At 42.6% G+C, this 17,644-nt stretch overlaps 1 protein-coding gene across 1 annotated transcript in view; it reads left to right on the forward strand.

Annotated features, from left to right (window-relative positions):
* The window catches only part of LHX2 (LIM homeobox 2), a 36,519-nt gene extending 23,642 nt beyond the window's left edge, over positions 1-12,877 (forward strand). The window contains exon 5 of the mRNA XM_058159312.1: positions 12,590-12,877. Coding sequence (XP_058015295.1) covers positions 12,590-12,877 — 288 coding nt within the window. The remainder of the gene's footprint in view (positions 1-12,589) is intronic.
* The last annotated feature ends 4,767 nt before the right edge of the window (positions 12,878-17,644 follow it).

Here is a 17,644-nt window from a genome sequence, read left to right on the forward strand (position 1 = left end):
CGATCTTTCACTTCTGAACTGGCAAAATCTGTTTGCAACCTGCATAACCGCTGATGACCTCTATAGAATCTTCCTACTTGAAATCAATAGAGTCATTAAATTATATGTACCACGAATGACTACCATGTCCAAGAAAAACAAACTACCCATATCAATAAAAAAGCTTCAATCAAAAAAATCCCTCTGGAAAAGAAACAAAAAAGGCTATGTTACAAACTTCAGAAACCGTTACAGAAACATATGCAACCAAATTAAAACTGAATGCACAAAATTACACACCAAGCAAGAAGAAAACCTTTTACGCACAAATTCCAATCGTGCCTTTTATAATTTTGTCAACAGTAAACTTAAAGATTCAAGATCCATCCCACCACTAAAAGATTCTAACAACAAAGAATGCAATGACGAAACAGTCAAAGCAAACCTCTTCAACATTTTCTTTGGCTCAGTTTTTGTTAACTCCGATAACACATATCCAACATTCCACAAACGAACCAGCAATGACTATGATGATCTAACTCATATAGATTTCACAGAAGACAACGTTGGTAAAGCTCTTCACAACTTAAAACCATCGCTTTCTATTGGACCTGATGGTCTATGTGCATATTTCTTAAAAACTTTCCATTAATATAGCTGAACCCCTAAGTATTATCTTTGATAAAGCTTTCACTACCAGTTCTCTTCCCAAACTTTGGTCACTAGCCACAGTCATCCCATCTTCAAAAGGAGACCCCAGCTTAGTCGAAAACTACAGACCGATCTCCTTTGCTCGTCACCTGCAAAGTCATGGAATCTATCATCAATCAATCCATTACCTCACACTTAGAAACTAACAACCTACTCTCCAACAAACAATTTGGTTTCAGGAAAAAGTTATCATGTAACTTACAACTTCTCCACTGCAAAACATATGGACTTCAAATCTAGATCAAGGCAAATCAATAGATGCAATCTACATAGACTTCTGCAAACCTTTTGACTCAGTAGTACGATAAACTTCTCCTTAAACTAACATCCTATGGCATCTCAGGACCCCTCCACAAATGGATATCTGCTTTTCTGTCTAACAGACAACAAGTGGTCAAAATTGGCAATGCTTTATCAAATCCTGTTCCTGTCAAGAGTGGCGTTCCTCAAGGCAGCGTCCTTGGACCAACACTCTTTATTCTATACATTAATGATCTTTGTGACCATATCTCAAGTAATTGTGTTCTCTTTGCTGACGATGTCAAACTATTTAACACCACAGACAACACTTCTATCATTCAAAACGACCTTGACCATCTAACCGCTTGGTCTAAAATTGGCAGCTCCAAATTTCAACCAGCAAATGCTCAGTCTTACATATAGGAAAAAAGAACTCTAAAACTAAGTACATACTAGATGGACATTACCTTACAGACGACCCCCATCCCGTTAAAGACCTTGGAGTTTTCATGTCAAATGATCTAAGTGCCAAAGCCCACTGCAACTACATAGCAAAAAAAGCTCTAAGAGTTGTAAACCTAATTTTGCGCAGCTTCTTTTCCAAAAACACCACACTACTAACCAGAGCATATAAAACATTTGCTAGACCAATTCTAGAATACAGCTCACCTGTTTGGAACCCTCACCACATCTCTGACATCAATACAATTGAACGTGTCCAGAACGTTACAAGAAGAGTTCTCCATTCCTCTGAAAACAACAAAATACCTTATCCCACCAGACTTGAAATCCTAGGCTTAGAAAACTTGGAACTCCGTCGCCTTCGACAAGACCTAAGTTTAACTCACAGAATCATCTATTGTAATGTCCTTCCTGTCAAAGACTACTTCAGCTTTAATTGCAATAATACAAGGGCAACCAATAGATTTAAACTTAATGTAAACCGCTTTAATCTAGATTGCAGAAAATACGACTTCTGCAACAGAATCATCAGTGCTTGGAATACTTTACCTGACTCTGTGGTCTCTTCCCATAATCCTAACAGCGTTAACCAAAAACTTTCTACTATTGACCTCACCCCATTCCTAAGAGGACCATAAGGCGTGCATAAGCACAAACGTGCCTACCGTTCCTGTCCTATTGTTTTTCTTTTCTTCTTCCTATATATGTTTATATGTGTATATACTATATAATCTTTTTGTATGATGTTGTGACAAATAAATAAATAAAATAAATAAACCCCCTGCCCAGGCAGGAAACCCTACACCATCTCAGTCAGATGGTTATCCAACATTTTCTTAAAAATTTCCAGTGTTGGAGCATTCACAACTTCTGAAGGCAAGTCGTTCCACTTATTAATTGTTCTAACTGTCAGGAAATTTCTCCTTAGTTCTAAGTTGCTTCTTTCTTTGACCAGTTTCCACCCATTGCTTCTTGTTCTACACTCAGGTGCTTTGGTGAACAGCCTGACTCCCTCTTCTTTGTGGCAGCCCCTAAGATATTGGAACACAGCTATCATGTCTCCCCTAGTCCTTCTTTTTGTTAAACTAGACATACCCAGTTCCTGCAACCGTTCTTCATATGTTTTATCCTCCAGTCCCATAATCATCTTTGTTTCTCTTCTCTGCACTCTTTCTAGAGTCTCAACATCTTTTTTACATCGTGGCGACCAAAACTGGATGCAATATTCCAAGTGTGGCCTTACCAAGGCATTATAAAGTGGCACTAACACTTCACGTGATCTTGATTCTATCCCTCTGTTTATGCAGCCCAGAACTGTGTTGGCTTTTTTAACAGCTGCTGCACACTGCTGGCTCATATCTAAATGGTTATTCACTAGGACTCCAAGATCCCTCTCACAGGTACTACTATTGAGCAAGGTACCATATACGGTACTGGTGCATTTTGTTTTTGGCCTAAATGTAGAACCTTACTTTTTCACTGTTGAATTTCATTTTGTTAGATGGCGCCCAATGTTCAAGTCTGTCAAGATCTTTCTGTAACTTGAGCCTATCTTCTGGAGTGTTAGCTATTCCTGCCAGCTTGGTGTCATCTGCAAATTTGATGAGTTCCCATCTATCCTCGTCAAGTCATTGATGAAGATGTTGAAGAGTACTGGGCCTAAAACAGAGCCTTGGGGTACTCCACTGCATACTTCCCTCCATGTGGATGTAGTTCCGTTGTGGACTACACGTTGAGTGCAGTTGGTCAGCCAATTACGAATCCATCTGGTGGTGGTGCTGTCTAACCCATATTTTTCTACTTTATCTAGTAGTAGGTTATGGTCTACTTTATCAAATGCTTTACTGAAGTCCAAGTAAATTATATCGACAGCATTCCTCTGGTCTACTAATTTTGTCATTTTGTCAAAGAATGCGATAAGATTAGTCTGGCATGATCTGTTTTTGACAAACCCATGTTGGCTTTTGGTTATTACTTTGTTTGCTTCTAGGTGTTCGGTGATTCATTGCTTGATTATCTTTTCCAGAATCTTCCCCGGAATTGAGGTCAGACTGATAGGTCTGTAGTTTCCTGGATCTGTTTTTTTTCCTTTTTTGAAGATGGGAACTACATCAGCTCTTTTCCAGTCCTCTGGCAGCTCCCCTGTGCTCCAGGATCTTTGAAAGATATAGTTCAGTGGTTCTGAGATCACTACATCAATAACATTTCTTTATACAATATGTTTGTTGCCCCCTGCTGAAGTTTTACTATTTTACTGTTTTAAGAATTACTCAATTCCATCATAATTCCCATATCCCAAATATCTAAAAACACTAATAAGGCCAATTATTAACAAAATTTAATCAGTCCCGGGGTTATATCTCAAAGTGCCCAAAATTTCCTCTTTTGTAATACTGGAATCTGGGACCTTCCAAGAACCTGAATTGTGGGAGATCTCGGCTTTCTTCATCAGGTACATTACTGAAGGAGGTGACACTGGTCATCGATCAGGTGGCTTTAGAAAGCAGTATTTCTTGGACCAGGTTTCACGCGCTCCATCGGTCAGTCCCTAGTCAACTCACAACTGGACTACTGCAATGCACTCTACATGGGGCAGCCCTTGAAGAGCATTTGGAAGCTACAGCTGGCCCAGAGTGTGACAGTGTGGGTAGTTTTGGGGGCCCCTGTAACACCACTGCTCCATGAGCTGCATCGGTTACCAGTCACCTTCCAGATTCAGTTCAAGATGTTGGGGATCCCCTTTAAACCCTTCCTGGCAGGGATCCAGGCTACCTGAGGGACTGTCTCACCCTACTGGGATTGGCCGGCACAGAGGAGGCACGATGAGGGTCCCATCAGCCCGATTATTCCAGCCAGTGGGGTCCAGCCATGGACAACTTTCCTCCAGGCCTTCCTATCCTCTACCATCCTCTGGAGTCCATTTAAGCTCACGCCTACTGCTTCAGTGACTCCATCCAGCCACCTCGTTCTCTGTTGTCCCCTTTTTCTTTTACCCTCCATCGTTCCCAGCATTAGGCTCTTCTCCAGGGAGTCCTTCTTTCTCATTAGGTGGCCATTTGAGTATTCGAGTTTCCTCTTCAGGATCTGGCCTTCTAAAGAGCAGTCAGGGTTGATCTCCTCTAGGACTGACTGGTTGGATCGCCTTGCAGTCCAAGAGACTCACAGGAGTCTTCTCCAGCACCAGAGTTCAAAGGCCTCCATTCTTTGGCGCCCAGTCTTCCTTATGGTCCAATTTTCACAGCCATCCATTGCAACTGGGAAAATCAGAGCCTTGACTATACACACTTTTGTTGGCAGGGTGATGTCTCTGCTTTTTAGTACGCTGTCTAGATTTGCCATGGCTTTCCTCCCAAGGAGCAAGCGTCTTTTTATTTCTTGGCTGCAGTCCCCGAGATCTGCGGTGATCTTGGAGCCCAGGAAAATAAAATCAGTCGCTTCCTCCATTTCTTCCCCATCGATTTGCCAGGAATTGAGAGGGCCGGATGACATGATCTTAGTTTTCTTAAGACATACCCCATTCCTGCAACCGTTCTTCATATGTTTTAGCCTCCAGGCCCCTAATCATCTTTGCTGCTCTTCTCTGCACTCCTTCCGGAGTCTCAACACCTTTTTTCTTTAAAAAAATAATAATAATGTCGAGACTCTGGAAAGAGTGCAGAAAAGAGCAGCGTAATGCTGAACTTCTGTGCTTGAGGGTAAAGCTGGTCTGATGCCCTCACCCCATCCCCCTAAACGCCAGTTTTCTGTTCCTTCCTTGTGGCTCCCGGTTTTGGACATTGTTGGCACGAAAGCCGACAATCTCTGGTAGCTGAAGATTTCAACATCTTGGGGGGGGGGTGTCCTTTTAAGAGAAATACAGGGAGGGTGGAGGCTGCCAAGGCGGTGCCGCTTCTTCTATAAGAACAACTCGTTGTTCTTGTCGGGTAGCTCGTTGGTATCTTGTCGGGTAGCTAATCCATTTGCCGGCTTTTGAGTTTTGTTTTTGTTTGTTTTTTTAAAAAAACTTACTTTTACTAAAAAGCTTTTAGATTTTAGATGGGTCTAGATTTGCCATAGCTTTCCTCCCCGGGAGCAAGCGCCTTTTAATGTCTTGGCTGCAGTCCCCATCTGCGGTGATCTTGGAGCCCAGGAAAATAAAACCTGTCACTTCCTCCATTTCTTCCCCCCATCTATTTGCCAGGAATTGAGAGGGCCGGATGCCATGATCTTAGCTTTACGGCTTAAGGGTTTCCTAATTTTTATTTCATCATTCCAGATCCGGCGCCTAATTTTGCAAAGGGGCAGCTGGAAGAAATAGGATCTAACAACGGCCGAGCTCGGTTTGCAAAGGCAGACTTCTGCATTGAACGCCTCCCCCAGTTACTGCTTTGTTTCCCTGCCTCAGTTTCTCCCTGAGGAATAATGTAGTTGTGCCTGAGATTTTCCTCTTGCAAAAAACGAGAGAGGAAGAAACAAATGCACGATTCTGCTCCTCTCCCCCCTACTCCAAGAAATGAAAAGTTTGCATTGTACTTGTTGCTGGAAAGATAATGCAGCTCAAAAGAAGGTTGTTTATAAGACCTTGTACAGTAGTGGCGAAAATGGTAGAAACCTTTTGAGAAAAGTGTATTTTTGAGGTTGGATGGCTAATAACACCACTTATTTATTTTTTTTGGAGTTTCAAGGTAATCCTATTCCATTGCTGGAATGGCCTGGGAATAGTTAGTTTTTAGTTTTTAGTTTTTCCAACTAAAGAAACTTGTTAGTCAGAAGTGACCCAGGAATAAAACCCAGTTAATAGAAGCCATCATTCAATTTTGGTTTCACATCGTAAGAGCTGCAGAATTAAAAGACTTGGTTCACTCCATGGGAAGACGTTGTAAGGCCGTCATTCATGCTAAAGGTTACCCAGCTAAGTATTAACTGATATGGTGGTAATTTTTGTATATCTTGTTTTTTCTACATGTTTTCCTTTTCTTCTTTATCCTGTAACTGCTATTCTAATAGCAACTCCTTCATAAAAGTTATTGCATTACGTTCTTCATTAAATTATCTTTCTATTGATATATATATATATATATATATATATATATATATATATATATAAATATATATATATATTTGTTTTTTTAGGTTTTCGCGGGTGTTTGTATGTAGATCTTTGGTTATTCGGGTTTGCTCCCAGAAGCACGAAGCTGAAGCCTGAAGATGACGAATGAGACTTCGTCGAAACGTCGCCAAGACACTTCCAATTTTACGCGGGAGAAAACCTGAATAACCAAAGATCGATCTATCTATCTATCTATCTATCTATCTATCTATCTATCTATCTATCTATATAATTTTATGGTACTACTCCAAAAAAAAAATATAGTAGTGTTATTAGCTAGTTTTAGAAAACACAACTTTTCCCGAAAGTTTTCCACAATTTTGGCCACTACTGTAATTAGCTTCCAAATTCGCTTTTCTACTGCAAAGAAAATTTTGCCTCTGTGGCTCAGACGGCTAATGCAGTCTGTTATTAACAGCAGCTGCCTGCAATTACTGCAGGTTCAAGTCCCACCAGGCCCAAGGTTGACTCAGCCTTCCATCCTTTATAAGGTAGGTAAAATGAGGACCCAGATTGTTGGGGGCAATAAGTTGACTTTGTATATAAATATACAAATAGAATGAAGACTATTGCTTAACATAGTGTAAGCCGCCCGGAGTCTTCGGAGAAGGGCGGGATATAAATGCAAATAAAAAAAAAATATCCCGAAAGAACCTATGGTAGCCCCTTATTCTGATGTTGAAAAAAGTATGAAAATCACTTTTTTTCCTGCCTTCACAAAATTCTCGGCCGGCCTCATTCTGCCGGGGGGGAAAAGGGGCATTTTCTGAAGCCAAGAATTCATTCATCCCTAAAAATGGTTTTCTTCCACCTTGGCAGATGGCCTGGAAAATAGAAAAAAAACCTGTTGTAATTTCCACGTAGACATCAGAAGTTAAAGCAGAAATTTCTTTCTTCTTCTTCTTCTCTTTCAATTCCTGAATCACGTACAGGAAGTCCTTGACTTACAATGTTTCATTTAGCGGCCGTTAGAAGTTGCAACGGCACGGGGAAAAAATGGTCTTTGAGGACCGTTTTTCACACTTACGACCACTGCTGCATTCCCCATAATTCATGGGATTAAAATTCAGACGCTTGGCAACTGATTCGTATTTATGACGGTTTGCAGCATCCCGGGATCACGTGATCCCCTTTTTGCGACCTTCCGGCAAGCAAAGCCGATGGGGAAAAGCCGGATTCAACGTTAAATTATAACAACTGCGGTGATTCACTTAACAGCTGTGGCAAGCAGGGTCGTAAAACGAAGCAAACTCACTTAGCAAGCGTCTCGCTCAGCAACGGAAATGTTGGGTTCAGTTGTGGTCGTAAGTTAAGGACTACCTGTATTAATTTAAAAATCCTTTTTCTGGATCGGGCTTTATGGAGAAGCACTGAGGACGCAGCTCGGAGGGTTTCCATTATTAATAATCACATATAATTGGATCCGTTGCCTCGCATTCCGCTGAGCTGCTCCAGATGTTAAATATGATTCTTCACACACACACAAACACACACACACACACACACACAGCGTTATTATTTTAAAAGTATTAATAATTTATCTCCGCATGTAAGGCTGGCAGTTCTTCCGAAACGATCTGACGCCTGATCTAAATTGCAGTCATAAAAATAAATATTAATATTTAAATATCGACAAACAAGAAGGAGAGGATACAGGTTTGCCTGGGTGACATCCGGTGGCTATTTCTCTTTGGTTATCTCTCTCTCACACACACACCCCACCCCACACCCCAAAATACCCTCTTTCCCCCAAAATACAACCTACCCAGAAAATAAGTCCTAGTTTGATTTTTACACCTGTGCCCAATATAAGCCCTACCCTCCAAATAAGCCCTAATTAAGATCCCGGCCACTCCATGGTGCACAGGTAAAAATTAAGATAGGGGTGGATGGAGGATGGGGTGGTGGAGCTGCCCTACTACTTACCTTTGGACAGTTGTAGCCAGGCCTGGCACACCCCGACACCGGCCTCACTGGCCCATTTCTTCTGCAGCCAGGAAGGCTTTCCCAAAGACCTCTGTAGCTGATGACAAAGTTCCAGATCGGCCGCAGAAGAAGAAGTTCCTGTAAGGCCTCAGACAGCGAAAAGGAGCGAGGTTGGTCAGTGGATGACTTCCCCTGAAAATAAGACCTGGTGCCTTTTTTTGGTGGCAAAATATATATATATATAAGACAAGGTCTTATTTTCGGGAAAACATGGGATAGCTAGCTAGCTAGCTAGCTAGATAAATAATAGAGATAGATAGATAGATAGATAGATAGATAGATAGATAGATAGATAGATAGATAGATAGATAGATAGATAGATAGATAGATAGATAGATAGATAGATAATAGAGATAGATAGATAGATAGATAGAGAGAGAGAGAGAGAGAGAGAGATAATAGAGATAGATAGATAGATAGATAGATAGATAGATAGATAGATAGATAGATAGATAGATAGATAGATAGATAGATAGATAGATAGATAGATAGATAGATAGATAGATAGATAGATAGATAGATAGATGGCTGGCTGGATTGGATAGCTAGCTAGCTAGATATAGATAGATGATAGATAGATAGATAGATAGATAGATAGATAGATAGATAGATAGATAGATAGATAGATAGATATAGATGATGATATACATTAGATATAGATATAAATATAGATATACATATATACATAGATATATAGATATAGATACTATGTTTCTCCAAAAATAAGACCCTGTCTTATATTTTTTTGAACCCTGAAATAAGCGCTTGGCCTTATTGCCATGCGCCCAAAAGCCCGATTGTGCTTATTATCAGCAGATGTCTTGTTTTGGGGAAAACTCTGTGTGTGTGTGTGTGTGTGTGTACACACAGGCAATAGCCAAATTGATTAATGGCATATAAAGACAGAGATCTCTGTAATGGTAGTTTAATACTCTGACAATGTCAGCAGATGGCTGACGAAAGCTTAGTAGAATAAAATTTTAATTATTTTAGTTCTGGAGTTTGCGAAATGTCTGTTTCTTTTTTTACAAATATACCTGGAACTTGTATTTTTCGAATAGTTTGCTTTAATATACATACAAACATACATACATACATACATATATATATATATGTAGGTCTTTGGTTATTCGGGTTTTCTCCCGCGTAAAATTGGAAGTGTCTTGGTGACGTTTCGATGAAGTCTCATTCGTCATCTTCAGGCTTCAGCTTTGTGCTTCTGGGAGCAAAGCACGAAGCTGAAACCTGAAGATGACGAATGAGACTTCGTCGAAGCGTCACCAAGATACTTCCAATTTTACGTGGGAGAAAACCCGAATAACCAAAGACCTACATACAAACACCCGCGAAAACCTCAGAAAACAAATATATATATACACACACACACACACACACACACACACACACACACACACACACATATATATATACACATACATGAGACTTTGTCGAAATGTCACCAAGACACTTCCAATTTTACGCGGGAGAAAACCCGACTAACCAAAGACCTACATACATATATATATATATATACATACAAACTGAAATGTATGTATGTATGTATGTATGTATGTATACATATACTTATACATATACATATACATATACATATACATACATACATACATATATATAAAATATATATAAAATTAGAAGTGTCTTAGCGACGTTTTGACGAAGTCTCATTCATCATCTTCAGGCTTCAGCTTCGTGCTTCTAGGAGCAATGTGTGATCGCAGCTGTTTCTTCCTTTTAACTGCTAATGGGGGTTTGAACTGATTGGGTGGGAATTTGGCTGTGTTCTGATTGGATGGGGGTTTTTTTGTGCTCTGGCTGGGGGTATGTCCTGTTTGGGTGGGGGCTTGGTTATGCTCAGATTAGTCTGAGTTGCAGGGGGATTTGAGCTGGTGAGCTGCATTGCTGTTGTATGGCTTCGTGTTCGTGGTCGTGCTACATCTTCATGGTGGGTGTCAGTCTGCTGCATGTATGGATTGGAGGGATTTGAAATGGCTAATGTTGCAGCTGTGGTCTGGCTTCTGGTCCTTGGTTGTGCTTCATCATCGGTGTGGGTTTGAGTCTGCTTTCTGGGTAGATGTGTGGTGGTGACATCCTGTGTGGCCCTCGTGAGTGTGGGTCTGGTGTCATTCCTCATGTTAGGGACACATTTGTCAATAAGGGTGGGTTTCCAAATGGCTGGTAGGCGGGAGGTATCATCTCGTTTATTCATGCTGTGTGGCCGTTTTTCTATCTCGATGGCTTCTCTGATTATTCTGTTGTTAAAGTGTTCAGTTTTGGCGATAGTTCTGGTCTTTTTAAAGTCAATATCATGTCCTGTGGCTTTAAGGTGTTGGACCAGGGAAGAAGTTGGTTCCTCTTTTTTGACTGAGTTCTTGTGTTCTTCAATGCGTGCACTTATTCTTCTGTTGGTTTGTCCGATGTATGTGGTGGGGCAGGCAGTGTATGGGATTTCATATATTCCTTGATTTTCTAACTCTATTTTGTCTTTGGGGTTTCTTAGGATGGTGGATATTTTTTGGTTTGTGCAGAATGCTGTCTTGATGTTGTGTTTGTGGAGGATCTTGTTGATTCTGTCTGTGGTGCCTTTTATATATGGGAGGAGGGCTGTGCCATCCAAGACAGAGAACAAGAAAATGGCATGAAATAACTATACAATATATAAGCATATATATAAGCATGAGTGTGTAATAACTATATTAATTGGATATAACGAAAGCAAACAATAGGACAGGAACGGTAGGCACGCTTGTGCTCTTATGCCCTTACAGACCTCTTAGGAATGGGGGGAGGTCAATGGTAGACAGTTTTTGAAAACAAGTAAATAAGTAACTGAAGAAGCTTCTTGGAGGAGGAGCGAAACGTCTTCAAAGAAAAACCAGAAAGTCCAGTTTCCTCAGGGGGAAAAAAAAGCACTTTTGGGACAAGTAAATAAGTAACAGATGAGTAAATGTTTTGCATGTTGACCACGTAACTTGCATTTAACAAAACGGTAAAAAAAAAAAAAACCAATGGCCATAAGTCACGTTTTTTCATGGGTGGTGTAACTTTGGTCACTGAATGGACTGTTGTAAATTAAGGACTATCTGTACGTGGATGGTATGCCAAACTCTAAATAAATCAAGGCTGTCAAACCTGGACGGCCCCAGTGCCAATCAATCTGTATTGGGAATGGGAACAGGTTTTACAGGTTTTAAAGCAGAGGCCCCCAACCCCCAGTCCATGGACTGGCACCAGTCTGTGGCATTTTCTCCATGGAACCAGGCCCTGGTGCCCAAAAGGATAGGGGCCACTGTTTTAAAAAAATGCACCATCTACCTACCTTGCGTTTATTCATTTGTTCGTTCCTTCCTTCCTTCCCATTCCCATCTCTTTCCTTCTCTCCTTCTCTCCTTCCCTCCTTCCTTCCCTGCTTCTCCTTATCTTCTCCTTACCATCTCCTTCCTTCCTTCCTTCTTCCTTCCTTCCTTCTTTCCCACCTTCTCATTCTCATCTCCTTCCTTCCTTCCCTCTCATTCCATCTCCTTCTTTCCCTCCTTCCCTCCTTTCTTTCCTGCTTTTTATTCCCATCTCCTTCCTTCCCTCCTTCTCTCCTTCCTTCCTTCCCTGCTTCTCCTTACCATCTCCTTCCTTCCTTCCTTCCTTCCTTCCTTCCTTCCTTCCTTCCTTCTCATTCCCATCTTCTTCCTTTTTCCTTCCTTCCTTCCTCCTTCCTTCCTTCTTTCCCACCTTCTCCTTCCCATCTCCTTCCTTCCTTCCCTCTCCTTCCCATCTCCTTTCTTCCCTCCTTCCCTCCTTTCTTTCCTGCTTTTTATTCCCATCTCCTTCCTTCTTTTCCTCCTTCTCTCCTTCCCTCCTTCCTTTCCTGCTTCTCCTTCCCATCTCCTTCCTTCCTTCCTTCCCACCTTCTCATTCCCATCTCCTTCCTTCCTTCTTTCCCTCCTTCTCACCTTCCCTTCTTCCTTCCCTGCTTCTCCCTCCCTCCTTGCTTCCTTGATTTCTTCCTTCCTTCCTTCCATCTCCCCCCTTCCTTCCTTCCTTCCTTCCTTCCTTCCTTCCTTCCTTCCTTCCTTCCTTCCTTCCTTCCTTCCCATGGACCGATTCTAGGTCTGGTTCCAGAACGCCCGAGCCAAATTCCGACGGAACCTCTTACGCCAGGAGACCACGGGAGTGGACAAGGCATCCGACGCAGCCCTCCAGGCGGGCACCCCATCGGGACCAGCTTCGGAAATCTCCAACACTTCCCTGAGCCCCTCCAGAACGCCCACCACCCTCACAGACCTGACAAACCCTAGCATGCCTTCTGTGACTTCGGTCTTGAATTCCGTGTCCGGCAGCTTGGACGTCCACGAATCCCGCAGCCCTTCACAGACGACGCTGACAAATCTTTTCTGATGACCACTCGATTCCCCCGGGTGGGTGGGGGGGGCTTTGTCTCCTTTTTAAGGAAGGAAAATATTCTTAGTCAAATTCCAAATGGTTTTTTTTTTAAAAAAACAAAACAAACAAAATTTGGGACATTCTCACTGCTGGGCTCCGCGGTCGGGCAGGATCAAATCCGACCGGGTCTTGAAAGCCGCCGTGGATTGGAGGAGTGTGACTTGGAATGACAACTGCCCACACAACATTTGTGTCAATGTACAGTTTTACGGACTGGGCCAGGGAAATGGCAATTAATTTAAGTTGGCTGAAGCTTGTGTAATTTTTCAGAGACTGCCACGTGCCTTATTTACTGTCCCATTCCTTTTCTCCTGCCCCGGCCTTTTATTTCTCTCTCTGTATATTTATGACAACGTCCGAGACCACTTTGCAAACGACAAAAAAAAAAGGGGGGGGGGCGGGGGCGGGAGGGGGCGGGGGAGAGAAGTGAAAAATGTTAATACGAGTTTTGCTACTTTAAATTAAGTCCTAAACCTTTCAACTGGTCGTTCTGATGTCTTAGAATGGAAACATAAGGAGAAGTGACACGGTTGTTCCGCTATCAAAATTTGTAAAAAAAGAAAAAAAAAAGGAAAAAAAAGGAAAAAAAAATCTAACCCAGTAATAAAGCCACTTAACGGAAACTACCTCCACATTAGTTGCCCTTGCAATGAAAGATGAGAGAATCCGGATTTGGCCGAGGAGGAGGAGGAAGAAGAAGAAGAGGGGGAGGGAAGGAATGGTGGAAAGGAGGAGGAGGAAGAGGAGAAGGAAAAGATGAAGGAATGGTGGAAAGGGAGGAGGATATATGAGTATGTATGTATGTGAGTGTGTATATATATAAATATATATATATATATATATATATATATATATATATATATATATATATATATATATATATATATATATATATATATATATATATATATTTCTGAGGTTTTCGCGGGTGTTTGTATGTAGGTCTTTGGTTATTTGGGTTTTCTCCCATGTAAAATTGGAAGTGTCTTGGCTACGTTTTGACGAAGTCTCATTCATCATCTTCAGGCTTCAGCCGTGCTTCTAGGAACACGAAGCTGAAGCCTGAAGGTGATGAATTTATTTATTTATTTATTTTATTTTATTTGAATTTGAATGAGACTTCGTCGAAACGTCGCCAAGACACTTCCAATTTTACGCGGGAGAAAACCCGAATAACCAAAGACCTACATACAAACACCCGCAAAAACCTCAGAAAATATATATATATATATATATATATATATATATATATATATATATATATATATATATATATATATATATATATATATATATATATATATATATATGCTCATATATATGCTTATATATTATATAGTTATTTTCATGCTTATGCTTATATATACTGTTGTTACAAATCAAATAAATAAATAAATAAAGAGGAAGAGGTAGAGGTAGAGATGGAGGGAAGGAAAAGGGGATGAGGGAGGAATGGTTGAAAAGGAGGAGGAGGAGGAGAAGAGGAAGGAATGGTGGAAAGGGAGGAGGAGGAGGAGGAAAAGATAGAAGGCCCTCAAGAACCATTTTTGGACCTCTCCCCACAAGATTGAGAAGAAAGCTAGGACTTTCCTCCTTTTTTTCACAAGAGATATTCATTCTGATGAATAAGTTAACCCTTTTTCAACACCCTGATGCCCTTCATATCACTGGACTACAACTCCCATCAGGCTAGGCAAACACACTGGTCTGTATTCTCACTGGGCAAATTACTGGGGGATTTTGGTAGAGTTTGGTCCACCCCTCTAGAGAGATGCTCAATCATCTTCTAGGTCAGTGATGGTGAACTTTTTCGGCACCGAGTGCCCAAACCAGAGCGTGCGTGCATGTGTATACACACCAGAGCACCGGAAACCCAAAGATCAGCTGGCTGGCGCATGCACATTTTTGGCTGTTTTTCGGGCCATTTTCATGCCATTTTTCAGGTGGTTTTCAGCCCGAAAAACAGCCTGACAACAGCTTGAAAAGGCCCGAAAAATAGCCTGTTTTTTTGGCCGTTTTTCAGGCCATTTTCAGGCTGTTTTCTTGCACCCACGAAGACCGGCATGCACGCTGGAAACCAAAAGAGCAGCTGGCGACGGCGTGCCCGCCCACTGAGAGGGCTCTGCATGCTACTTCTGGCACGCGTGCCAAAGGTTCGCCATCATGGTTCTAGGTCACGGTTGCCCCAAAGCAGGGGTGGGTTCTACTTACTTTTGCTACTGCTTCTGCGCATGCTCAGATCGTCCATTGTGACGTCCGGGTGGGTGGGCGGAGCCTCCCGTCCCTTTTACTACCGGTTCGCATGAACCGGACAGAACCGGGAGCGACTCACCCTTTCCCCAAAGGTGTTTTTTTCTAAAAAGGCAACTGGACTTTCTTGGTCGGGGAAAAACATTTTGCTTCTCATCTAAGGAGCTTCCGATTGACAAGCTCCTTGTACAGCGATGGTTAACGTTTTCGGCACCGGCACGCCGGAGCGCCGGGACCCAGAAAGAGAGCAGCGGTCCGCATGCAACAGAACCCGAAAGACCAGCTGGCTGCCACTCGCCTGCCCACAGAGAGGACTTGGTGTGTCACCTCTGGCCATCATATTCTTGTCCATTGGCAAGGGGAAAGAAAACAAGACAGCCCAGTTGCGGTTTGGAAAAAATTTTTTTGGGGAGTTTGGTCCACCAGAGCTTTTGAAGAGGGGGGGTCTGAGGGAAGCACCAACAGGCGGAGTGAGACTCCGGGCGGGCGAGTGAAATTGTAGCCAGGGCTGATTCTAGCTTGCTGCGTTTCAGGTCCTCCTCCTCCTCCTCTGAGGGTTTTCTTGGCTAATCATCTCTTGCCTCATTTTTGAAAGCCACCTGCTTTCCTTCCTGATGTGAGCGCTTTCCTGATTCTGATTGTCTCGGTTCTCTCCCGGGAGACCCCTCAGCTCCAGAAATAAAACGCGGCTGCCTCCCCACCAGCCTGCAGCCCCGAAGGCTTTTGTAGCCGACGGACCTCTGTTGAAACAACAGCTCGGGGTTGCGTCAGCGACACACACACCCCTGTCTCTTTTTGGCACCGTGCAACTCTCAAAACAAGCCTCAAGAGGAAGAGAAATCCCTTCCCCGGGAATGACAATTAACTTGGACACCTCTGCCATCCAGAGGAGGGGGTCAAGCTATTCTCCAAAGCAGCGGTCACCAACCGGTGGTCCGCGGACCACTGGTGGTCCTCGAGAAAATTTTGGGTGGTCCACGGAAAGATTATTTGCATTGTTTATATTGCACTAAATACCATTTATCTTTTTAAGAACAATCGTATTAGTGGTCCGCGGGATTTAAAATTACGAATTTGGTGGTCCCCGAGGTCCGAAAGGTTGGTGACCCTTGCTCCAAAGCACCCGAAGGCCAGACAAGGAATAGTAATGGATGGAAACTGAACAAGGAGAGATTCAACCTGGAAATAAGGAGACAGTGAGAACCATCAACCCATGGAATGGAAGTTGCCATCGGAAGTTGTGGGAGCTTCATCCCTGGAGGCTTCCAAGAAGAGACTGCCATCTGTCAGAAATGGTGTAGGGTCTCCTGCTTGGGCGGGGGGCGGGGGGTTGGACTAGATGACCTACAAGGTCCCTTCCAACTCTGTTAACCTTCCTTTAACAGAGGAAAACCGTCCGTCCTTCCAGATACATGGAATATAATCCTACCACGCCCAACAACCAGCAAGGAATCAGAATCATAACACAGCTGGAAGGGACCTTGGAGGTCTTCTAGCCCAGCCCCCTGCTCAAGCAGGAGATCCTATATTATTTCAGACAAATTTCCTGACAGTTAGAACAGTGAATAAGTGGAACGACTTGCCTGCAGAAGTTGTGAATGCTCCAACACTGGAAATTTTTAAGAAAATGTTGGATAACCATCTGACTGAGATGGTGTAGGGTTTCCTGCCTGGGCAGGGGGTTGGACTAGAAGGCCTCCAAGGTCCCTTCCAACTCTGTTGTTATTATTATTATTATTAAGCGACTGTTCAGTCTTTTCTTAAAAACCTCCAGCAATGGAGGACCCACAACTTCCGGTGGCAAGCTGTTCCACTGGTTAATTGTCCTCAATGTTAGGAAGTTTCTCCTTAATTCCAGGTTGCTCCTCTCCTTGAGAAGTTTCCAACCATTGTGTCTTGTCCTGACTTCGGTGCTTTGGAGAATAAGTTGACCCCCCCTCTTCTTTGTGGCAGCCCTTCAAATACTGGAATCCTGCTATCATGTAGCCTCTAGTCCTTCTTTTCTCTTGAATAGCCAAACCCAATTTCTGCAACTGTTCTTCCTATGTTTTAGTCTCCGGGCCTTTAATCACCTTAGTTACTCTTCTCTGCACTTTTTCCAAAGTCTCAACATCATTTTTTTATAATGCGGAGACCAAAGCTGGATGCCGCATTCCAGGTGTGGCCTTACTAAAGGCTTTATAAAGCGGTACTAATACTTGATACGTGATTTTGAAGGAGTCAGTCGAGGAATTCCTCACCTAGAAACAGGCCTGGCTTGGCAGAGCTTCTTCATCGCAGCCGTTCCCAAAATTCTCCGCTCAACGCACATCTGGCCAGCCTCCAGTTTTGCAGCTGTGTCCCTGCTGGAGAGTAGAGGAGGATACTGGGCAGCTTTGAGCTAATAATTTGGCAGTCTTTGGTCCTGGAAAGCCAACTGTCTGGTTTAAGAAATTTGGGGTGTTGCAGCTGTTTTTCTGGCTACTAAGCCTG

This window comes from Ahaetulla prasina, chromosome 16 (assembly GCF_028640845.1).
Source record: "Ahaetulla prasina isolate Xishuangbanna chromosome 16, ASM2864084v1, whole genome shotgun sequence".
NCBI classification, from domain to species: Eukaryota; Metazoa; Chordata; class Lepidosauria; order Squamata; family Colubridae; genus Ahaetulla; species Ahaetulla prasina.